The sequence below is a fragment of the Aythya ferina genome, assembly GCF_964211825.1.
Source record: "Aythya ferina genome assembly, chromosome: 20".
Classification (NCBI taxonomy): Eukaryota; Metazoa; Chordata; class Aves; order Anseriformes; family Anatidae; genus Aythya; species Aythya ferina.
Window position 1 is genome coordinate 10,450,227 of NC_140318.1, and position 23,870 is coordinate 10,474,096.

Sequence of the window (23,870 nt, forward strand, 5' to 3'; positions counted from 1 at the left end):
CCTGTGCACTGCAGGTGGACATTCCTCGCTGCATCTCACCTTTGATTTCTCCTGGGGTTCTTTCACCCGGGGATTCCTTGCCAGCTGTTTTCACTTTACTTTTCAGGGATCTTGCTTTTCTCGTTTTCAAGTGCCCAGGTTTGAAGCCCTCTAATAAAATAAGGAAGCTCAGACAGACACAATCATAGCTCTAAAAATGTGCGTGGCTGGTCCACAGCTAAATGCTCTAAACAGATTTGAGATCGCTCAGACGTTGGCACGGTTACTTTTGTGTCGTGAAGCAGCCAAGGAGACTGCAAAATTGGTTCACAGTGACTGGTCCTGCCTAATCACTAAATGCTGCAGCTGTTACTATTTTTTTTTCCTTTCAACTGACTTTAGTGTGTTCCTGGTTTCAAGGCCTTGTGTTTTCAGCGTGGAAGTTTGGGTCTGGGAAAGATCCCCAGGGCGCTGAGGAGAAAGGCAAACATTGCTCAGCAGCACCACAAAATAATAAGCTATTGTGAAAGTTGGATGAAAACGTCCAGGATGGAAGTTGTTCACCTTGAGCGGCTGGGACTTGGGCCAAAGCCTGACTTGCTGCGCAACCGTGGGCTGGCGAGCTCGCTCTCAGGTCCCCCTCTTGTTCCTTCTCCGTCTTTATTTCTTCTGGGGGTGGTTGGGCAGGACCTGCCTCCTCAGGGCCTTGCTCGGTGTGGGTGATGTCTCTGTGCCCAGCTGTCCCCATGCTGTGACTCACACACCGCGGCAGCTGCCTGCCGGTGCCGTCCCGGCTGGGCGATGGGGTGCTCCTGCCTTCTCTTGTGTGCTTGGAAAAATGCCTGTGGATCTTGGAGTTTAATTCAGAGCTCTAGGCCCCTAAGTAGGAGTAACTGAACAAGAGATGGCTGCATTTCATGTGGCCCTCTGAGGCTCATCTTTGAGATGTAGCAAGGGCTTAGCTTTCACCTTCTGTTGGGGTTAGGTGGCCCTGGCTCTCTGGGCTCTGCTGAGCCCATTGCACTTGGAGCATTGCAGTTGCATAGCAAATGTGAAGCATTTGCCTTCCTCCAGGCATGCTCTTCTGTAGAGGACGGTACCTCTGGACAGGCCATGCTTATGGGTCTGAGCAAAACCCTTCTTGTTCCTCCTGTCCACTCTAGATATTTTGGAGTAGGCAGCCTTGTGCCTGTAGCCAGCAGTGGGTTCTTGTACCCTGCACTGTGCCAGCCCCAGCTTTCGGGTGTCTTCAGGGCAGCCCCTAGCGTGAAGGTGGCATCCTGCTGAGCAGGAGGTGCCCCGTGCCACCCCAAGGCCTCCTCCTGGACCCCTGGGGTTGCTTAGGGTCCCAGTGGTCTCACCAAGCTGGGGAGATTGGGTTTGATGTGCCCCAGCCTGCGGGGTACGTGGGGGGTTCCCCAGCCCCATGGCCTTGGTTGGGTTTTTCCTGCAACGACAGGAGAAAAAGGCTTTTCTTGTGGCTCAGTGAACTGTCCTCAGCAGAAGGGGACCTCAGGTGGATGGAGATGGTCTCTTGCTAAGTGATGAGGTGCTGTCTTGGGCACCATCCTGGGGGTGTTCAAGCATCTTCCTGCAGGAGAGCTAAGAAGAACGTCACAATCAGGTCACCCCTCTTTTTTTTTCCCCCACACATTTACTTCCCAGCAGTGAAGCTTTAGTTGCAGGGACCTGGGATTGTCACTGGGAGGCAGTTAGACTTGGTAGCCCCTGGGAGGGAAAGGTCCTTTTTAAAGGCATTCCTGTGGACTGGCTGTGCATGGAAGCATTGCATGGGCTTGGATGCTTTGCTGGGCTGGTGGGGGCATTGGTTTGTGCTGTTAAGGATATTTCTGTGGAGGGGTGTATTTGAGACGTGGCCTGCTGTTAAATAAAAGCAGCAGCTGGGACCCACCGTAGCATTCCTGTGTTGCAGTGGCACAAGGGGTCTGTGCTGGGGGTCTCCAGGCCAGCCCAGCCCTATTGCCTGACGGACGTGGGGTCCACTGGGTGCCAGGCTCCTGTGTGTGACCTCCTGTTGTGCTGGTGCGAAGCTCAGCATCCTTGTCTGGGTAACGAGACGGTTTCCATCTGCAAGGATGACTGCCTGCAGAGAGCAGCTGGCTCTGCTTCAAGGCTGTGCTCGGGGCAGTGGGAGGCTCATGAGGGTGTCCCCAGTGTGGTGGTGGCCCTGGCACACTCCCGGCACCCTCAGGATCCCACCACTGCAGTGCAGCAGTGCTCTGAGCCTGCGTCCTGCTGGCAGAAGCTTCTGTCCTGTTGCCCACCCCCACAACAACCCCTGGCAGCTAGAAAGCTCTGAGGAAGGGTGCGGAAGGAAAGGACACTTGTGTGGATGTGGCTCTTCTGTCCCGTGTCACCCATGAGGGGTATTTCTCCCTCCTGACCTGCTCCCAGCCTGCCCTTTGCATCCCTGGGCTGGTCAGCAGGGCCTTGTCCTGCTAGGAGCTGTCTGTGGGCTCTGCTTTGTGGGGGCCTGGCTGGGGCATTAGGGTTGGTCCCAGCTTCCCCATCACCGTGGCCTGAGCAGACAGGTCCCTGTGCTGCCGTGACAGGGCCTGCGGGTGGGTGGAAGCACTCGTACTGCTGTTTCTTACCCACAAATCAGCCACAACGAGCTGTAATGTACTTAGTGCTGCTGTGAGTTGAAAGGGAGCCCACGGGGCCGGGCCAACTTAACATTTGCCACAGGAATATTGCTTTGCTGAGGCCTTGAGCAGCCTGTGTGCCTCCTGCTCCTTTGTCATCCAGAGAGGTGATGTTGTGGGTGATGTTTTGCCCCAAAAGGTGGTATTTGTGCATTTGGATCCAGTGCGATCAGAAATGAAAGTATGTTTCAAAATGTCATAATTAACTTTCAACAAGAAAGAAAACTCCAACCTTCAGGGAAACTGGTGTGTCATGGAAAAGCTGCTGTTAGTCATCCTGCCTAACCACGTGTAAATAAGACACTCACAGGGCTTAAATCCTGTGCATTATAGGCATTTGCAGGCAGATGGTAAACTGTGATCTTTACAGCTTGGTGTAGGTTACAGCAGGAGTGGTGTTTATTTCACAGGTTCTTCAGGGTGTGAATTGTGATATTTGGAGGTTCTTGTGCAAACGGCCCTGGTCCTGGTGGAGCACATGGCCTCCTGGGTGGGAAATGCTAAACGTAGGTTGGTGTTGGAAAGGGTGCAGGACCAGAGGAGGGTCTGCTCTTGGCTCCTTGTGGTGGTCGTGGGGTAGCTGTGGTGGTCCCAGCAAGCCAGGATTTGGGTAGTGAGGATGGTACCTTTTGGTCAGGTAGACCTGGAAGCTTGTGTAACTTCTCTAATTGCCAGCTGTTATTTGAATGTGCTACCAACACATGCAAACCCAGTTCTGTGTTAGTATTTTAAATCCAAATGAAACGTTTTAACAGCAGTTGTGCAGCCCCTGCTTGCAAAAGCTTTGGGCTGAGTCAGTGTGGGCCCCATTTCTCCACCCCATAGGACTCAGTGTGTGGGTGACCGGCCCCATCACCCCCTTCCTGCAGGGCACAAACAGCCCCTGTGATAACACGTGTCAAACCTGTCAGAGAAAGCAAACTACTGTGCGGTGGGAATGGATCGCCTCCTGGGGAGCTGGTCCAGAGACGTGAGCGTGGTCCAGGACCATATTCACACCCTTTCCCGCTCCGGAAATATCCCGCTGATAGGAAACCGCAGATCAGTGCTTTATTGCATTGTTAGAAATTTTTGATTCAAACCCAACATGTTCAGAACAAACTGACTTAAAATCAAATAGCTTGTTAAGTTTTTCATTGTATCAGTGCTAGCAAAATCGATCTTTTTCTCTGGAAGTTTTCATCTGCAGACACTGGTGTTTCTCTGGGGAAATTGCTCTGACAGAAAATCTTTCCAGTAGCAGCTCCTTGGCCTGCTGCACTGAGCACGCTTACAGACCCAAGCAAATTAATGCTGTGGATCTGTGCTTGATCTTGTTCTGCATCAGAGATGTGCATCATCAGGAGATCCTCTAGGCAAGCCTCAGAGAACTGACACCATCCCCCCAGCCCTGGGTCTCTGCAGCCACGTCCCTGCTCCTGTGTGGTGCTGCTCCTGTGCGCATCCCCTGGTGGGGATGGGGCTGTGTCCCAGCTGCTGGCAAGGACACCCCTTGAACAAATGCTCCTTAACCTGATCCACTGCTGCACTGAGGGCCGATACTGTGCCTTGGGTAATGTGCACACCTCCATGGACTTCCTGGAGATATCCTGGCTTGCTCCGTAGAATTAATTTTCCCCATGGTGTCCTCTGTTCCTCCCAGGAACAGGGCATTGCTAAATTTAATTCCCTTTAGGGCCCAGTCTCCATGCAGGGAATCTGAACTTAGAAAAGCAGTTTACGTGTGGTACAGAGGCCTTAAAGACTCAGGGACACACTGCAATGTGGTAGATACTGGAGCAGATGCCCTCAGAGGCACTTAGTTTGCCGTGACGCAACATGGCCTGGAAACCTAGAAAGACAGGAAATTGCTGTGGTACCTAATAAATAGTTAAAAACCCTGGTCTCAAGCCTCAACAGCATCATCTGTGAGCACTGCTCTGCCTGGGAGAGCTCAGGAAGCCTGGCTCTTACTTTATTGCATCCAGAATAGTTGTTGACATGGTAGAAAACAGCAAATCATGCCTGATAACGTGTGTGTATGACTCAAAATTTGGGGAAGTAGGAGGTGATAAAGAGAGTAGTTGAGTGACAGAGCAATGGGGGTTAGTCGTTAAGGTGGGTCAAAGCTAATGCTGCTTTCACAAATCAGGAGGGTGGGAGGACTGCAGGGGTAAGAAGTGACTGAGGAAGGTTTGTTGGGGAAAGAAAAGATCAGCAGCCACAAGCTCCTGCAGTGTAAAGATGGCATCAGTAATGATAAAAGTTTGGGATTCAGTTCGGGATTTCCCCCATTCATCTCTTCTCTGACCCAAAAGTGACAGCCAGAAGAATTGCATTTTGCAATGAATTTGTTTCTACTCCAAACAGGATGTTTTTGGCAGTCAAAGCCAAGGAAATTGTTTCCCTTTTCCTTTTTTCCTGGCATTTTAGAAGACCTGGTACCCTGGGTTGGGCTCTGCAGTGTGGTTGCCCCTCCTGGTTCCTCTGCTCCCTAACGAGGCTTGAGCAGCCTCCGTGGTGTCTTGGTCCCTTCTTCTGAAGTGCTCCATTTCGTCTTTTGGTGCTTAATACAAGAAAGCACCCACAAATGGCTTCAATTCAGCGCCAAAAAACCCAGCTTAACTTCAAGGCTGTACCTGGCTCTGACCCCAAGGCAGCCGGAGGGCCCGGTCTGTGAGCCCCCAACACAACTCACTGCGTGAGGGCTTTAACTGCAGCTGCTGGAGAAAAAATAGCAGTGATTTAGGAGTCCCTCAGCCTCAGCTAAACACAAAATCCTGAGCTTTGTACTGTGATGGCCTGCCTGATGATGGAGCGACACGGGGTGGAGGTAGCTGGGGTGCCTGAAAAAAGAAAGTCAGGAGTCTGCTGGCACTGGGTGCTGCATGCAGGATGGGAGAAGGTGGGAGATGAGCGGTTATCTGTGGGGTGGATTATGTGCTCAGTTCAAGTTGTATCTCATTCCCTCAAATTTGTAATCGGAAAAGAGATTTTTGTCAGATTTGTGGGCAGTGTTATTTGTCAGATGAGCTCGTGGCTTGGGCTTGTTGTGCTGCAGTGAGGTGGAAGATCCTCTGGGATTTCAAAGTTCATCTCTCCCAGGGGCTGCAATGGAGCAAACACCTCAGCCAAGGCTAGAAATGTTGGAATTGGTCACGCTTAAGGGCTTCAGTAACAAAAATCCAGGCACACTTCTTGCTGCCTGCTCCTGTCAGTTTTATTACGTTAATCTGAATCACATTTAGAGAAGATGCAGTGTGCTCCTCTGCCTCCCCCTTCTTGCTCCCAGTCCTGTTTGGCAAAAAGGATGATTCCATCCCCTACCCGCTGAGTTGGTCCTGCTCAGGAGACGTTGCCAGATGAAAAATCCCTTCCTGCTCTTTGACATTTCCCTTGATTCCTGTGTGTCTTGCAAGAGGTGGCTCATTTCTGGCCTTCCAGAGCTGCACACCAAGCGGGGCTGTGGTGTGCATCACCTTGAGTCACCCAGCTCACGTGAAAGCTGGGTGCTCGATCTGCACACGCTGAATCTCTGCCGTGTCACGCCTGCAGCATCAGCTTAACTCTTTCCTGAATGGAAATTTCCATTTTCCTCCACCCAAAGGATGGCAGGTCTCAGTCACTGGATTTCTCTGTGCACAGTGCTGAGAAGTCCAAACTGCAGGCACGGGGATCTAACACCAGAGCAAGGCTGCTAATGTCTTGAAAAGTGCTTCTCAAGGATGTCATGATGTGAACCCATGCACAGATTACCCCAAACGCTGATGCATTGCTAAAATACAGCCCTACCCCGCATCCCCAGGATGCGCCCCACATTTCAGTGCACCTGGAGTGCTTGCAGTTGTATCAGAGGGTCTCTCCTTCAAATAATGTTCATTTGGTTCAAGCCAGCACTCTCCTCACATTTACGCTGGGCCAGAGCATGCAAAGCCGTGGCTCTGGAGCTGGTGGCCAGGCTGCTCCTCTGTGCAGACAGAGCCCTGGGCTCTGTCTCTTCTGCCAGTGTGTGTTCACCCAGGTTAGATGATATGAGGTGACACCAGTGGCAGAAGCTCTGGGTTGGCATAGTCCATGGCCAAGTGTTACGACAGCTCTGAGTTCAGGGCAGAGCAGGGAGGGCTCATGTTCCTCTTGGAGAAACGGATAAGCAGGGGAACTTTGCCTCCTTGGTTCTGTGAATCTTTCTGCTGTTCAACATGAACCTGAGTTTTGAGATGACCACAAAATGTACTGTTTGGAGAAGTTCTTATTTTTTTTTTATCCTGGTGTAAATTCTGTGGTCTAATTCCTAGCAGTTGGGAAAAAGAGCAGCTTATATGATGTGGTTAAAGTCTTGGAGAAATTTAAAAAAAGCTCAGGCACTAGCCCCCCTTCCTGCCTGAGAGGGAAGGGTGCTTGCAAAGCAGGAAGGTGCTGGACCTGATCTCTGTTTGCCCAAGCAGTGTTTGCATGGGAGCTCAGTATCTAGCTAGTCTCAGGGCTGGGGATTCCCGTGAAGGCTGTTGCCTTCACCATGAACCACTTAAGGGCAGCCTGCTGCTCTGCAAAAACAAATTGAGCCCTGTCTTTGTTGGCTGTTCTGAAAATGGGTGAAAAAAAAGGTTCTTTGTGTTATCTTATCCTCCTGGAGGCTCAGCACCCTCCAGGCTGTGCCCGCCTGCAGTGTCCCTGTGGCATCGTTCGTCCCCACAGCATCGCTGTGCCAGAGATGCAGGTGGGGGAGCTGGGGACACGGGTGGCTGTGAGGGGTGGCTCTGCAGCGTGCAGTGGCAGTGCTGCCTTAATGCTGGCACCGCTCCCTGTCCATGGGTGGCTGTAGGACAATGAAAACCCATTTCCAAGGAGCCAGCCCTTGGTGTTGCAAGCAAGGATAGGGTGCATCCATTCTTTACCTTCAGCTATAGAGCCAGAAAAACAAGCCACACGGCCACAAGCCACTCTTCTCTGCAGAGACCGCTGTGCTCCATGCACATCTTTTGTTCAAGCACCTGTGAACTCCTTTGGTTATCCTGGCTTTCAACAGGACCTGTGCTGTTATCACCAGTGTTCGGTTTTTGGGCACCACCACTGTGCCCAGCAGTCCAAAAACCACAGGAAGAGATTGGCCCCCATGTCCCCCCCAGCACAGGAGCAGACTGAACTTTCTCACCAGACCTAGCTCTGTGGGTCATGCAGTAACCAGCCAGCAGTTGCCCATGTTTTGTGCACAGGATATTCCCAGGGCTTGCTGTTTCGCCGGTGGAGGGTTTGCTCTGTGATTTGAAAGCTATTGTAGTCTGGAGCCCATTTCCGAGGTACTTCCCCTCTGGGATCTCTGCTGGCTTTGGCCGTGGACCAAGGCTCAGAACGATCGAGGCCAGGGGCTGGGCAGAGCTGAGCTGGGCTGTGAGCCGTGGCCCTGCAGCACCTTGCCATGAACCTTGCAGGGGGGTTATGGAGCTGGGGAGGGGAGCCGAGCACATCCCCTGATCTGCAGAGGGAAACAGGGACCTGGCTGCCCTGGGATTGCATCTGCTGGTGTGAGGGGTGTTGGCAATGAATGGGCTCAGCCCCTGGGCTGGGCTGGTTGCTGAGCTCAAGACTTTGAAGGTGTTAGGCTGAGGCTGGCTCGTTATTATTACATCTCTGCTTTGCAGCGATGTGTAGAGCTGTGCTTGTGCACACAATGCTCTTGTGCTGGGTCCTGCACCCAGGGATGTGTCTGCAGCACAGGGACTTGGTGTGTAGGGTCTGGGAGCCCTTCCTGAGCCGTGGTGCTGCTCTCCAGGAGGCCCTCGGCTGTGGAGCCAGTGTCCACCGGGGCACCTTGGAGCTCTGCCTGCCCTGACCCCAATCCTGCTGTCTCCCCGCAGTGGGGCTGGGGCTCAGCCCAGGGACACCCACAGCAGGGAGCTTTTCCCATATAGCAAATGGGAGTCAGCCTTTGGGCAATCCCTGTCTGAAAGAGGGTGCATATGAGGCTTGTGTTGGCCAGTCTGGGTCATCCTCTACTTACACGTGTTTTACTCCCTCTCTCCCATGGGTCCAGCCCTGGTGCGGGGTCCGGCGCTGCCCCAGAGCCGCGGGCTTGCCAGAGGCTCCCGTGTGGCACCTGCAATAACATGTTTTTCGAAACGCTGGGGTGAGCGCAGTCAGAAAGCAACTGGCAGCCACTTCAGTCGAGTCGCTCACTTTATCTGGTCAAAAACGCCCCCTTCACGCCATCTGCATCCTCCTTTCCCAGCACTGTGAGCTTAAACCCTGTTTTCTCTTTGTAAATATTGGCAGGCGAAGCGGCAGCCTCCCTGAATGAAAACAATAGCAGGGAGGCCGGTTCCCAGAGCGGCTCCCGAGCGCGGCAGCTCGCGCTGCAGCCCCGCTTCCCTGCTCCAGGCTGTGCTGAGCTGCTCAGCTTGGTCCCTAGGCTGGGGCTGGCCTCTGGGGAGATGTGCCGTTAGGTAGATCTCTGTCCCACGTAGCTGTTCTCCGTCTGGCTGGATCCCAAAGCACTTTGCAAGCAGGAGCCTGTGCCTTAGCAGCTGGGAGTGCTCAGCCCTGAGGTTTGGGCTGCGTCCTTCCCCAACACAGGTGTACGTTATCTGGGGGAGCAGTTTGAGAGATGGTGAAACATGGTTCTTCTCTTTGAAAATGTGTTGGAGAGGTTTAAGATCACTGTAAAGGTGCTGAGACCTCACTGCTGTAGAGTAGAAATGACAGCAAAATGTGTACAGATTGGGCAAATGCAATTTTGGCCATTCGTGTCCCACCTCAGCCCTGCCCACGGTGCCCCAGGGATCAATCAGCCTGTGCTCCTGGGTTGGATAAAACTGAAATAGAGCTTGGAAAAAAAAAAAAGGGGGGGAGCAGTTGGCTTCCCCATCTGACTTCTTGGACTGGACCAGAGGACGATCTCCACTCCTGGCCTTAATAGCACCGGGCTGGGGCCGGGCAGTCTCGCCGGCTCGCTGAGGCTGAGTGGGAGGCAGAGGGGCACTTTGCTCTCGGCAGCCGGCGGCGGCTGAGCATCGCTTTATGCCAAATTCAATCAGGGAGATGGGGACTGTAATCAAATCAACGAGGGGCTGCACAACAGGGGTAGGTGAGCCGTGCATCTATCATGAGCAAGGGGAGATGAGACGCCCTCGGAATCACTTTAAACCTTGCGCCTGGGGAATTGCAAAAGCTTGGTAGGGAGCGGAGCGTACATTAGTTACAGCATCATTGTGGCACTGGGCTCTTTGCAGCAGGGCTGTTAGTTTTTAGGCTCCATTGAGTCCTTGCCATTGTTTGCTTCTGCCCCAAGCAGGGTGGGTAAGTGCCAGCCTGGATTTCCAGCACGGCAGATGTGCACCCATCCCCTCTGAAAGCTGAACCAGTTAAGCGCTTTTTGAGGGATCAGTGAGTGTCACAGGGGTACAGCCTGGTGATCTGCCAGCACGGGACTGGGAGAAACCAAGACATCAGGTGTGGGAAAGAGCACTGTGCTGTGTCAGCGGGTGCACAGAGCATCAGAGCAGTTGGGAAATGGGGCAAGGGGAGGCACAGCACCTTGTGTCCCTGAATCACAAACCTCTGTTTGATTTTGATGGTTTATAAGCAAGCCTGAGTATGCATTTTCAGGATTTAAGCCCATTTCTGCTCTAGGAATAGATGTTGTGATGCACAGACATAAGAAAAATCAAATCTTGTCTCTCTGGAAGTCTCCTTGGTGGGGCAAAGAGCTGGACTAGAGATCTGTTTTTCTAGAGCTGACATAGGAGGCTGCTTTGTTTACCTCTTTAGAAGGAATTTTGAATTACACGTGAACGAGTTAGCATCCAATGCAAACAGAGTTTTAAATGCTGTGACTAAATGGCATTTCCCCTTTTGGTTGTGTTGTCTCTGGAGTCACAAAGTGCAAGTTCCTTAGTTCTGTCTGACCTTTCTGGGAAAAACAGGCTAGCAGAGTCCTGCCCCTTTGCAAGGAAATCCTAGGGGGAAATGAAAGGCCTTTTTTATACCCTCTTAGTTTGTGACTTTTTTCTTCCTTTTCAGTTCTGTCCCAAAGTTCCATTCTTTTTCACATCTGACCACACAAGGAGGTAACCCAGCCATGGGCATTTCTGGGCCCTTTTTAAAGCGAGACCTGCAAAATTCCAACAGGCATCAGTTGCTACTAAAGCCTAATTTATTTTTTTTTAGCACAAAAGATGAGCATTTTAAGCACTGGGAGACATTTGTGAGAGAATTTGGTAAGAAGCTTTCTTAAATGAGAGGGACCTGGCCCAAAGAAGCCATGTCAAAGAGGAACAGGTCCATATCACAACAGGGCTGTGTAGGGAAGGGGCTGGGGTGGTGGGCAGGCTCTGAGGCTTGCAATGGGCTCAGCTGGGGTGAGTTCCTGTCCTTTCTCTCCTCCCTTGCTGCGCGTTGCTCACAGGCAGTGCGTGACCAGAGCTGGAGCATCCTCCTCCAAACGACCCCGACGCGTGCCTTAATGAAGGAGCAAGGGAGAGCCTGGCCTGCCCCTGCACCCCTCCCAGCCCTTCCCAGCACAAAGGCAGTTGTTTTCATCAGTTCGCATTACAGCCCCTCACTGATGTTTGCATACAGCAAAGAGCAATTTCCATCATCTAATTTGGCTGAATAAGCAAGTTTGCACTGTGATGGCACAGGGTGCAGAACTGCTGGTGCTCTGCCCGCGCCGTACTGCTCTGCTCCCACTTATTATAGCAGAAATCTGCTGCTCTGCACCGCAACAGCCTCTCTCCCTCTGTCTGGAGGAGATGCCACTGTGCAGCTGATTTCCCATCAGTTTTACTTTCTCATGCCCAGAGCGCCGGACGCTGGTGCGTGCTCTCCTGTTACACTCGCGTTCATCTGACAGTGCGTTGGAAGCGAGTAGTTTGCAAACAAAGCTGGGGCCTGCGACACACAGCTAATGACCTTCTCTCTGCCTGTGTTTCCTTTACGTCAGAAGTCAGAGTGCTTATTAAGTTTGGAGGCTTACTCCCAGGAGCAGAAGAAGAGGATCTGCTGGTGTCTGGCTGAGAACATCACCAAGCAGCAACATCCGGCATCGGCTCCTCCAGAGAACAAGGTAAGCGACCTGTGCGGACACAGCTCTGCTGCTTGAGATCCCTGCTGGGAGCATCGCGGGGCTCTGCCTGCAGTGGGGGCTTTCCTCTGGTAATGCTCGTGCCAGGTGGCTCGCTCCAGGGGCTGTTTTTTGCCAGGTGAGGAGTGAGTCTGCATTCAGGCACTGCTGCATCTGCAGCTTCCCGCCCTGCTTGGGGAAGCGGTGGCTGCGTCTGCATCCGCTGACCCAAGTCGAGGCAGACTTCAGCAAGCTGCCAGCTCCTGACGCCTCCTAGCATCTGTATTTGGACAGCTGAGACCGTGCAACCCAGTGTACAGCCTCTCCAGAGAGCCTGGCTGTAGGGCAGGACTCAGTCCAGAGGGAGAGGTTGAGGCCATGATCTCTGGGTTCTGATTAAAAGGCTCAGGTCATGGGAGCAGCGGTGCGGAGACACGTCCCTTCCGTGCACTCAGATGGACTCTGAGGCTTGGTCCATCCCCCACTGACAGCCTTAAAGCACAGAAAGGCCCTTTGAGCGCTGGTTTTCCTACATAGCACGGCTGCACCAGCACTTTCCCATACTGAAGAGGTTCAGCCTGGCCTGGGAGTGTGGTCTCGGCAGTGCTGGCAAGAGAAATGTGTGCGTGGATCGGGTTTGGAGCACTGTTGGGCATGTGTGCCCGGTGTGGATGTGGTTAACACCTCTGTCTGCTTGCTTCATGTCTGGGGATGCCTCTAAGGGGAGGTGTGTGACAGTGGCAGTTTGTGCCGGGCTCCTCTGGTCCCCCAGGGGTTGGGTTCGGATGGCTGGTGGGTGACCCACAGCCGTGGGACTAGGGAAACACGCTGTGCTGAGCAGTTAAAGTGCTTTAAGTGATGCAAATGTGAATCTTGGGGGCAAAACACCCAAATACCTCCTTGTGCCTGGTGATGAGCAGCTCCCGTGCCCAGCTGTCGTTTAGGTGCAGCCTTGGTGCTGAGTCTGGTCAGGCTCAAGGGCAGGCGGCTTTTGCTCTCGCCGTGTGAGCTGTGCTGCCACCAGACCCAGAGCAATGCGGCTTGTGCCCCACAGCATCCCACGCCGGGTCAGCACAAACATCAGCTCTGCAGGAGACGGAGCCTCCAGATTCCTTTTCCTGCCTGTTCCAGACCTACCAAAATAGCAACAACACAAAAAGCCTGAGAACGTGGTTAACAACCAAAGCTCTAGCAATGCGAAGAGCCCAGGGCAGCTCAGCCTGGTGACAAGGCTCTGCCACCTCTCTCACTTGCCTGTGCTGTGGCTTGCCGGCACAACGTGGTGCCGTGGCTCTGCCCCCGGCTGGGTACAGTCCAGGCTGGGCTGGGGGACCCTCTGAGACAAAGCCCCACAGGATCTCATTAAATCTGAGCTTCTCCAACGGGGGAGATGTTGTCAGCTCTCCATCATGATGTGAGTTCTCTCTCCCTTTCCACCCCAGAGTCTGCGTCCAAGGCAGGGTGTGGGGTTATGCCCTGGTTCTGGCACTCTGCTGGACCTACAAGCCCCGTGGCTCAGAGCAAAGCTCTGGGGGGTGCCTGCTTCCTGGGCTATTTCAGGGGCCTGGCCACCAGACAGGTGCAAAAATGCTGTAAGAGAGGGCACAAATCTTTCTAAGGCTTTTCTGTGCCTCTGTGGAAGAGAGAAAGCTTTGGAGAGTGGAGGACAGCCAGGGTGAGCCCTCTAGGGCTGTGACAAGGGGACTTTGTCTAAACATGCTGCAGTTGGTGGAAATCCCACTGGCAGCATATAGGAAGGGAGAAAAGAAGCAATGGGAGCAACTCCCTGGTGCTTAACCGAGTCCATAGCACCATCTTCCATCCCAGCAAGGTAGAAACTGCCCTGTCTACAAGTTTAAAACAAACCTGGTCCTGAAGTGCAAGAGGAAACAGTGCAGGGAGCAGCTCCCGTGCAGCAGGATGAGGATGCTCAGTGGGGCATCAGAGTGCTCCAGGTGCCTGCGCACATGGCCAGGCTGCAGCCAGGGCTGCCACAAGTGGTCTGCATCAGGGTGGGCATCCCTGGGGACACCGGCACTGCGGGAGGTGTGCGGGGGGCAGGAGCTGGGAAAATGTTCCAGAAGACATGGAGAACATGTTCTAGAGAACAAGTCTTATGCCTACTGCTACTGCAAAGGGGTTTGTGGCGGGGTGGGGGTCGCTCTCTTCTCCTGAGCAACAAGCGATAGGATGAGGAAATGGCCTCAAGTTGTGCCAGGGGAGGTGCAGGTTGGAAATTAGGAAACATTTCTCCATGGAAAGGGCTGGGAGGAATTGGAACAGGCTGCCCAGGGAAGTGGTTGAGTGACCATAACTGGAGGTATTCAGAAGGTGTGTAGATGTGGTGCTTGGGGACATGGCTTAGTGGTGGACTTGGCAGCGCTAGGTTAAGGGTTGGACTTGATGATCTTAGAAGTCTTTTCCAACCCAAATGACTCTGTGATTCTGTGATTCTAAAATCAGTTTCTTCTTGAAATGGAGAAGTGGTCCGTTAGCTTTTGCTTGTTGCTTGCAAGCCATTTGATATTACGGCTATTTAGGGAAATCGGCCGGTGTCTGTGCTCTGTGAACAGGCAAATTAGGCTGGGAATATCAGCTTCTGCACGGCTGATTTTTACTCCAACTGGAAATCTGATTTTCAAAGCCTTCGAAACTGCTCCAGCTTGGCGAGAGGCAGCTTGTCTGGGGATGTGGGCTCTACTGGGTGTCGAGAGCCAAGAGGCAGCATGGCCTTGGTGCCAGGCAGAGCTGTGCGCTGTGCCAGCTGCCTGCTGCAGCCAGAGGAGGGGACGCTGCTCGGGCAGGGAGCCGCTCCTCTGCAGCCCCCACGGAGGGAACAGCTTCTCCCCCCGACACAGTAATGCTGCTGCTGGTTCTGCCACACGGTTTGTGATGGGGCAAAGGTGCTCTGGCAGGATGGTCCGATCAGGAGAGCAGGGGCTGTACTGGCTGAGTAAAGCTGCATGGTGGTAACTTCTTGAAGCTGTGGGAATTCAGGCAGATTTAGCACTTTGGGATGGCACTTCTTGGGTTTCAAGGCCCCTGGGGTCTTCTCACTCAGGGACATGGCTCTGCGCAGCCACTGTCACCACCTCTGGGAGCATCTTCTGGGAGGTGAAGCTGCTGGGGTCTGGGAGCCACCAGCACTTGGTGCATCCAGCCCTGGAGGTGTAGGGACAGCCCCAAGGGATAAACCAGCTCCAGCAGTGGTCCCGATGAGCTTTTCCTGCCAGTCATTGCAGGCTGAATGTGTGGTCCTGCTGGCCAGTCCCTTGGTGGCTCCTGCAGAGGTGCTGGGCAGGGATCTGTGAACCTGCACTGTAAAACACATCACCGGGGTTACCCCATTCGGTGACAAACATCCCCAAACAGGGAGGTGTGGAGCCGGGAGGTGAGCCAGTGCTGGTGAGGAACCACAGCCATGGCAATGTGATTACAGCAAAAGCAGCTTTATGAATTAATTGAGTTAGCCAGGCTGCCTCCTTGGGCCAAATAATGGCCATCTGTGCAGAGCACGGTGCTTTTTTTAACCCTGCATTGCTGCACTGGTCCAGTTTCCACATTAGCAGGACTGACGAGAGGGCAATCTGCAGGGCAGGGGCGAGGATGAGGCACCAGGGCTGGAGCTGCTCCAGCTGCTTTGGCTGCCGGGGCAGAAATTCGTGGCACAACACCCTGATGATAACGAACCTGCTACGACCGTCTGATTCTCACTGCTTGTTTCTTTGTGTCTTCCACACTCAGAACGGCTGATTACTCTTCCTTCTGACTCCGTGACCTGAGATTACCTCGGAGATGATGGCTGGCTGTATCTGAAAGATGTAGATTATCCTTAAGCTAAATAATTACGGACACTTTGTGGTGTGGACTTTGGGCCGTGGGAGCCCAGGACAGGCGCTCCCCTTGTTTCCCGTGGGAGGTGGTGGATCCGCAGCACTTTTCAGATCCCGGCCGCCGCTCTCTGTCCCGTGGCTGCCGACGGTGCGAGCAGGCGAGGACCGATCCTGCGCCCCGGCTCTGGGGCTGAGCCGCCCGCGGGAGGGCCGGGCCGGCCCCATCCTGGCCCTTCCTCTGATCAGGAAGGGCAGGGCTGATTCTCTCACTATTCACAGCGTGCTTGACAAGTGCAAGTAAATGTGCTGTCAACAAAAGCAAACAGTGTGTAACCGAGGGATGATTGAAACCAGGGCCGCAGCGGGTGCGGGAGGGCTCTGTGCCGAGGCGGCCGCGCTCCCCAGGCGCCTGCACTGCAGGGAGAGGCTCCTGGCGGTGGGGGCGACCCCTCCGCTGTCCCCCACGCCCTGCCTCCTCTTCCTCACCCCCGGGTTCCCCGCGTGCCCCTTGCTGTGTGCCTGCATCCCTTTGCCCTCCCTGTGCCTAGCAGCTCGCTGCCCCCAGCAGCCCGTTTCTCTTTCTTCCCCATCCCTTTGCAGGCTGGCTGTGCGCGCCCTTGAGCTGGCATGGCCAAGGTGTTGGGGTGGCAGAGACAAGCACTTGGGTGGGGGACACTGGGGAGATGCTCCCCCTCACCCAGCACTCATGGTGCACTTTGCTCAGCAAGGGCATGGTCAGCACCATCCGCTGTTTGAGGGGGAAGGAGGGGAGGGACCTGCACCTTGCTTTGCTTTTGGACCAAGGTTTCAGCCCACATCACGCAGTACCCACAGGGCCAGCCTGGCCCCTGCCGTGTGCCCTCCCAGCCCCCTGCTCCTGCTGTCAGGCTGCTCACATGGAGGAGAAAACATCGGGGTTTATTCTGCCTCAGTAAGGGTTAAAGCCTCAGCTGGCAGTGCTTATGAGCCAGGTTACAAAAGTAAAGCAAATAATTATGTTGTTCCAAGCCAGCGAGCACAGCCCAGTCTCGCCCTGGGCTGGAAAAACTTGTTATTAAGGACAGCCAAAGGCTGCTCTGGTAATGCCGTGAATTTGGGAGGCTGCAGGAATGGAGACCCTGTCCCCCTGCAAACCAGGGACCAGCTCAACTCCGACCACTGAGAAATCTGGAGGAAAACGTCTCCGTCGGAGGTCCCCATCCCACCAGAGCAAGTGGGACCCTGAATCCACACTGGTGACCTCGATGCACACTGACGTGGGGAGCTCGCCCTCGGCACCCAATGAGCCAGGAGGACAACATTGACTCTAATTCAGCTGCGATAGGAGTTAGATAGATAGCAATGTGTGTGAATGTGAACGTAGAAGTAGATGCAGCTTGAGCCACCCAGATGTGGCTCCCAAGTGTGGCTCCAGAGCCATCCCGAGTGTTTAGTGTGCTCCCTTTTGTGGTCAGCTGTCCCGGGAGGCTGGTAGCCCTCTTCCACAGGAGCAAGCCCCAAACACAACCTGGCCATTGAAGGCTACATGGGGGGATGCTACTGCTCCCTGTGGGGCTTCAAAGCATGTCCCAAACCTCTCTTTATGAACATAGGGGTGCTCTTTATGCAGGGTCTTGTCCTGACCTGACTGTGAGCTCCCTGCAGTGCAGGTGAGCCCATGTGGGTGCTGAGGGCTCCTGGGCCTCCTTCATCCCCCTGCCCCCTTCGTGCACAACAGTTGGCTTCTACTCCCAAGCACAAGGATGTGGTGAAAAGCGTGGGGTGGCAAGGGTTCATCTGGACAGGCTTTTTGGCATTTTCCCCCGCACCAAGCCCTGGCTCCATCACGCTCAGTGCCCACCAGTTGATGGTGGCACAGAGATGTGATTGGGGCCACCAGCTTGGGACAGATGCTCGCAGGCTCCCAAGGCACGTGCGTACCAGGAGGGGTGGCAGAGCAGATGGGGCCAGCTGAAAGCCCTGGCTCCAGCTTTATTTGTTCGTTTGCTTAGCTGGACTCCAAAGCCATTAGGAGAGCAGACCTCTCCCCTCCAGCAAACACCAGCTCCTGTTTCTCTGGCGCCGTGCAGTGTGCTTCTGTGTGCAATGTGCTCCTGCGTGCAATGCCACGTCCCCCCGATCAGGAGGACGTGGTGGTGGAGTGTGGGCTGAAGCAGCTGCCGGCACCTCTATCACAGCCAGGGGCATTTTTAAACCCTTGAAGGTTGTTCCTCACGAATCCCCAGAAGGACTCGTAACAGCAAGCATGCTGGAGGGAGCCGTGCCAGCAGCCGGGGGGGGCGGGGGGGTTGAGCATCGTTGAGATCATTTCCACGGGGTTGTCAAAGGCACAGACTAAGTGGTTGAAGCCAGCGCTGATGTGATTTAATGAAGGCGCTGGAAGTGCTTTGGTGCAGCACTGCCTGTGGCGGGGGGATGCTGGCTGCGCGAGGCAGGGCTGGCACCGTCTGCTGGGCTGGTTCGGGAAGCTGCTCCTTCCTTCTAGCAGGGGGCTGCGAATGCACAGCCAGGCTGGCTCTGAAGCTGCTGGTGTCTGTGCCCCATGCTGCAGAGCTCCCTAAGGCATCACGTCCACACAGTGCCAAGATGTTGATGGGGGATATTGGGGTGGTTTTGCACCAGTGCCCTTGGGGACCCTCTAGTGCCCCAGGGAAATAAGGTGGCCCAGGGGAGAGGGGGAGGGGAAGGAGGGGGGGGGGGTCACCGATGCCATTGCCATTGCAATAGTTACTTGAACCCTGAAATTTTTGCACAGCTGAAGGATGTTATTTTTGAAGTACTGGGGGGCTCTGGGTGGTGATGCCCGGAGTGCTGCAGGAGTGGGAATGCTTCATCCTGCTCCCTCCAGGAGCCTCAGAATCCTGCCCCGTAAAAGGCACCTCCTGATGCAGCTGCAGGGGAAGGCTTGGTGACCCAGGTGGGTTGCGTTTGGCTTTGCAGCCACCCTTGGTGTCTTTGGCACCATCAGGATACCTTCAGACACGGCCCTGGTGGTGCTGGTCACAGGCAGAGCTGCTCTGCCAGATCCCCCCTCTAAGGTGGTCGTTTCCTTGCCACCGTCCATGCCAGCAGCAGCAGTGGCTTTCAGCACCGACCTTGTGGTCCCGTTGAGAGTGACCCTGGGATGAGTCCTTTGTGACAGCTCTGCGGTGGCTGAGTGCAGCAGCTCAGGCTCCTGCCGTCACCTCCCTCATCCTGCACAGGGGGACAGTGCTCTGCCCCTGCTGATAACACCACAGAGAGGTTCCCCTCCAGCCAGCACTGCACCGTGTAATGTCTGCCTGCTGCCCCAGCAGGGGAAGGATGCTGAGGGGTCAGCCCTTGGGATGTGGGGACACATTTTGACAAACTGGGTTTCAGCCTGGCTGCGCTGGGTGCAGGAGATGGCTCTGCATGGCCGTCAGGTGGCTCACCTGTACCTGTGTTGGGGATGCCAGCCCCCACAGCCATCCCCATCGAGCTGTGGGGCTCTCCTGGGGACACGCTGGGGGTGGCAGCAGTGGTTGGGCTCTCCCTGGGCAAGCCGTGGCCTCTGGGATCACATGGATAAGAGGAAGAGTTAGGATTTTGCTCAGGGCCGGGACAGGACTGAAGCTCAGATGCTGCTACAGGACCTGCTCAACTCTGTGTGCTGATTGTGCCCCTCCGAGCCCCACTGTGCTGCTGCTGCTGCTGCCAGGATCTGCTCCTTCTTTCCCCTTCCCCACCCTGCCACTTTCTTACTGCCAGGGATATTTATGACCCAGACATCATCTCACTGCCTTCCTGTGCTGGGTTACCTGGGTCGGAGAGGCTGCAGACCAAGGCTGGTGCCCAGCTTGGGCAGACTGGAGCCGTACCTCCAAGTACTGGGCTGGGGGTGCTCTGAATCCCGGGAGGCACCCCTGGCACGGTGACACCCTGGGCTGTGCACCCCTGAAGAAAAGGAACTGAGCCCCCGCAGCCGTGGGCATCCATCAGGGAACGGTGGCGGTGGTGCAGATAACCCCTGCCACACCACGCCGCAGAGCATCCCCCACTTCAGAGCTGCCCCTTTTCCATAGAAAGTACTTTGGAAAAAACCCAACCGCCCACCTGCAGCAGGGTTTCATTTGCAGCACTGAAATTGGTCTGCGGCTCAGCGTCGCTCAGGGGCAGGACAGGGCAGGAGAAGGGGAGAGCTGCGGGAGCCGAGGCAGCGGGTTTCGCTGTGATGCATGGCGCTCCCTCCAGGCAGAGCGGACATCCAGTGCTACCAGCAGGTAATGGTGCCCCCAGGGATGGCTCGCAGAGCCGTAAATAGCACGCGGGGCACGAGGGAGCAGTGTCTGGGAGAGGCTGGGGCGGTTTCAGCTGCTGCCTGACACAGACATTAATAACGGCAGGGGCTGAGCTGCGCTGCGCCAGCGTCCGCCAGACCGCGGGCACACGTCGGGGCTGGAGGGAGATGCTGCTCCAGCTGGGATGCATCTGAGAGCCTGCGTTTGGTATGTTTTGCTTGCAAAGTTTGCAGCCTGAGGGCTGTAGCCTTGGTTGGGCGGGATCTGGCAGGTCAGGGAAGCTGTGCCGTGCCTCGGGAGTGCTGGTGGAATAACCTGTTTAAATAACAGGTCCTGATTCCCGTCGGCTGGTCCTGGCAGTCTCCTGGGGAACTTGTTGCACCCACCTGGCTTTGTTTGTGGCAGCATTGGAAGGGCTGGTAAAGAGCAGTACTGGGGGGCACATGGGGGTGTTTGCAGTGATGGGGACTTTCTGAGGTTCCCTTGCAAATCTGGGCTGTGTGTGGCTGTGCCATCGGCTCCACATCGGCTGGCTCTCACTGCGGAGAGCGGCATCGCAGCGAGCCAACAACGCACCTTCTGCCTCAGGGCTTTTTGCAGCTTGGAAACTCTCCGTTTACCGGCACTGGGAACAAGAGAACAAACTCAGCCCTTGCCACTGAATTCAGAGCTGGATGCACGTTTGTAGCCTCAGGGAGAGAGGGCACTGGACTGGGGTCAGGTTGGGGGCCAGGGCTGGGGTGGCCGAGGCTGTTTGGGACCAAGGGCTCAGTGCTGTGCTGGCATTAAACCTACAATAACTGGAGCATGTGGCACGGGGAGGTTTTGTCCCATGTTGTTTGCTGACACCTTCAGCCATTCGATCCCAAAATGCAGAGTGCAGGAGCCACCCAACCTGGCTCCATCCTGTGTGCAGCAGGACCTGACCCGTGCTATGTAAAACCCAGGTCCTGCCACGCACCAGGCTGCTGCCCTTGGCACGGCAGCGGCTCCTGTCCCCTGCTGTGTTGCAGGGAGTAGGCGGCTCCGGGAGAGGCGCAGAGTGCGGCCGCAGGGCTGGGCAATGCCCCAGTCAGGGCCCATTTCCAGAGCCATCAATTGGGGATGGCGGTAATGGGGTAATGGGATTAGTGCAGGCTGCTGGCATGGGATCATTTCCTCCCACGGAGGGCAGCTTCTCCTTCCAGGGCTCCGAGACATTTCAAGCCCAGTTTTCTTTGGGCAGTACGGGCACTCACACCCCCGTGGGTGTCTCACTGGAGGCATACATCCACCCTCGCCACCCTGCCACGGCACGCTGTCGGATCCTGCTGTTTGGGATTATACATCCCTGCTTGCTTCTGCTGTTGCGTTAATTGCTCTGTATTAATTATTCATCGATGCAGTAATGAAGCAGGGAATGGGTAGAGAACCCTGCTGTGCGATGTGCCCTTGGCCTCTGGCCACGCTGCGCCGAGCCTCTGCAGCTCGGGAATGAGGAGCGGCGCTGCTGGGGGGTGATGCTCAGGAGCACTTTCAGAATGACCAATGAAAATTTTCTCAAGTTTTGGTAGTTCTGCTTTGACTTTCTGGCTTCATTTTGTTCCTGTCAGTCCCGTGCTGTGTCTTTAGATGCTGCTTCCCATAGCTACGTGTTTGATTGGTCTTTAATGGCCACTTTTTAAGTTTTGAGGGGCTCATCATCAATGATTTTGGTAGCATTGCAGAGGGCCAGTTAGAAGTTTCTAATCTGATGGATCTGCACACAGTCTGTCCTATGCTAAGACCCTTGAAATTATTATTATTATTTTTCCCCTACCACTTTGGGAAAAATGTATTTTAGAAACATTGGTGTTTCCCTGGGGGGATGTAGGTGCTGCTCCCACATCCCATCTGCCCGGGGGAGAGGTGTTCCACTGCGCAGGGAATGCTCTGTGTCCTCCCCAAAATCTCCCTGGAGAGAGATGTGGTCTCATTGCCATGGGGTTAAATGCTTTTATGGATGGGTGAGCTGGGGGCACCTTTGAACAAGGGTAGGATTAAGGGGAGCAGGAACCAGAGCAATTCTTCCATGGGACTGAAGGAGGACAGGGATGCTGCAGTCCAGAGGCAGCCCATGGGAGCAGCTCCTCCAGCAGTACCTTGGGAGCTCCAGCACAGTTGGAGCAGCATGTTCTGTGCTCTCATGCTCTGCTCAGTGTCCAACAGTGTAGTACCTGCAGGGACCTCCCTATTTTCCCAGCCTGATTTTTGTTGAGGAGCCGCCTGGGCACAGGGCAATGCAGTTATCGCAAGAGGAAGATGCACATTGCAAATACAAATCTGAGCATCCACATCATGAGCCAGGAAAGGCTGAATTCAGTTTTCTTGTGTCCAGGCTTTGCTTGAGCCACAGCATCTCCACCGTCATGAGGAGCACAAGGTTTTGAAATAAGAAGCTGAGGCCCTCAAAAAAATCCCCTGACCTCCCATAGCCATGGATTTAGGGCTGTCAGATATCACAGCACTTCTGGCAATGTGTGAGAACTGGCAGCACAAGGGGAAGGCCAGCACAGGCTTCATCTCACAGCTGTGCTGTCACTGTGGCCGGTGTTTTCCCAGCTGGAAGTCCCAGCCATGGGCCACCACAAAGGGCATGTTATTTAAAGAAGTGCTGGAGAAGTCGAGGCCGCGCTGACAAACCCACATCTGCTGGCTGAAGGTCGCTCTGCTGGCGTCAGAGCAGCAGCAACCAGGAAAACTGGATCAAATTGCAGACCAAAGAGCAGAGGTTTGCAGTCATTCTCCTTTGTCTCGGCATCAGGAAAACCTCCGTGGCAGTGACCGAAGAGTTGCTCAAAGGCAGAGGGAGTCCAGGCAGCGGGTAGAGGTGAAGATGCTGGAATAGGCAGGACGAAATCTGGCTTTTTTGAGGTGTGTTGAGTTTTGGTCAATGGGGTAATCAATATTAGGGACTCGGTAGATCTCAGAGCAAGCCTTCTTCCCTAACACTACCCCAGAAAGCTGTGCTGGGGCTTGGAGGCAGTTCTTTCTTCTACTTTCTTTTCCCCTTCTTGGGACATGCTGCCTTGGCAATGAAGTCTGAAGCAGAAACTGAAAGAGTGATGTGTGAGACCCCCTGGGGAGGAGGCAGGGAAACTCCTCAGCCTCCCTGGCTCAGGACAGGGAGACCCAGATATGGTGGACAGGAGGATGCAGACTTCAAGGATGGAAGACCCAGATGTTGAGGGCAGTGAGACCAAGTTGCTGAGGATAGGAGAACACAGATGTTGTGGATGGGGAGACCCAGGTTTTGGCTGCTGGCCCCTGAGCTACTGATGCTGGCCAAGGGAGAGGGACCCTTGCTGCAGGAATACCTTGGGGTGCTTCAGCAGAGTTCTTAAGTTGTAAGGACAGATGTCCCCTTCCCTTCCCTGCTGAGACAGCAGCAACACTGCCTCCATCTCCTGCCTCCTCCTGGACCCCTTGTCTATGATGATGGTGAGAAGGAAGCCTGGTAGTAGCTCTGTCCTCAATGTCCCAAACCGGCCTTGCCCAGCAAGGTGTCCCTTGGCTCTGTGCTGATGAAGTCCCTGGTGCCTCCAGCCCTGGTTGAGCTCATTGACCAACCACGACCACGTGCCTGTCCCATCCTTCCCTGCCTTTCCCCACCACCAGGTGACATTCAGCAGAGCTCATCCATGGCTCTTCTGCAAGGACAGGATTTCACAGCCCTGGTGATGCTTTCAACCCGAGATGAAACCTTCACTCGGTGGCAAGTCTCCTGCTCACATCCTCTGTGCCGCTGAAGAGCTGCAGATTCTCTGATTGAATTAGTGCAGGGATTTAATTTAATTCCCAAATGTCTCTCATTTTAAAGGAGCCTGTTTGTTTCCTTCTAGGGCCTTATCAGATGTGGGCAACCAGAAACGTTCAGCAGAAGGACAGAACAGATAGGGAGCTGTCAGGGACAGGGAGGGCTTTGCAGGGCTGCGTGGGTTTCTCCTCTAATTATTTCATGAAATAGTGATGTCAGTGATTGCAATACAAATAAGGCATAAACAGCATCAGTAAAACACACACTGGTGCAAATAGCATCCTTGCACGGCAGGTCTGGAAACATCCCCTTTTGCAAGAA

General features: G+C 54.6%; 1 protein-coding gene across 2 annotated transcripts in view; it reads left to right on the top strand.

Moving 5' to 3' along the window:
- RGS3 (regulator of G protein signaling 3) overlaps positions 1 to 23,870 on the top strand; it is a 59,708-nt gene that overhangs the window by 24,587 nt on the left and 11,251 nt on the right. The window contains exon 10 of one of the 2 annotated variants that reach the window (XM_084494460.1): positions 11,563 to 11,685. In XM_084494460.1, coding sequence (XP_084350586.1) covers positions 11,563 to 11,685 — 123 coding nt within the window. Of the gene's footprint in view, positions 1 to 11,562; positions 11,686 to 19,858; positions 19,982 to 23,870 lie in introns of those variants that run through there. The other variant, XM_084494461.1, reaches the window with a different exon arrangement.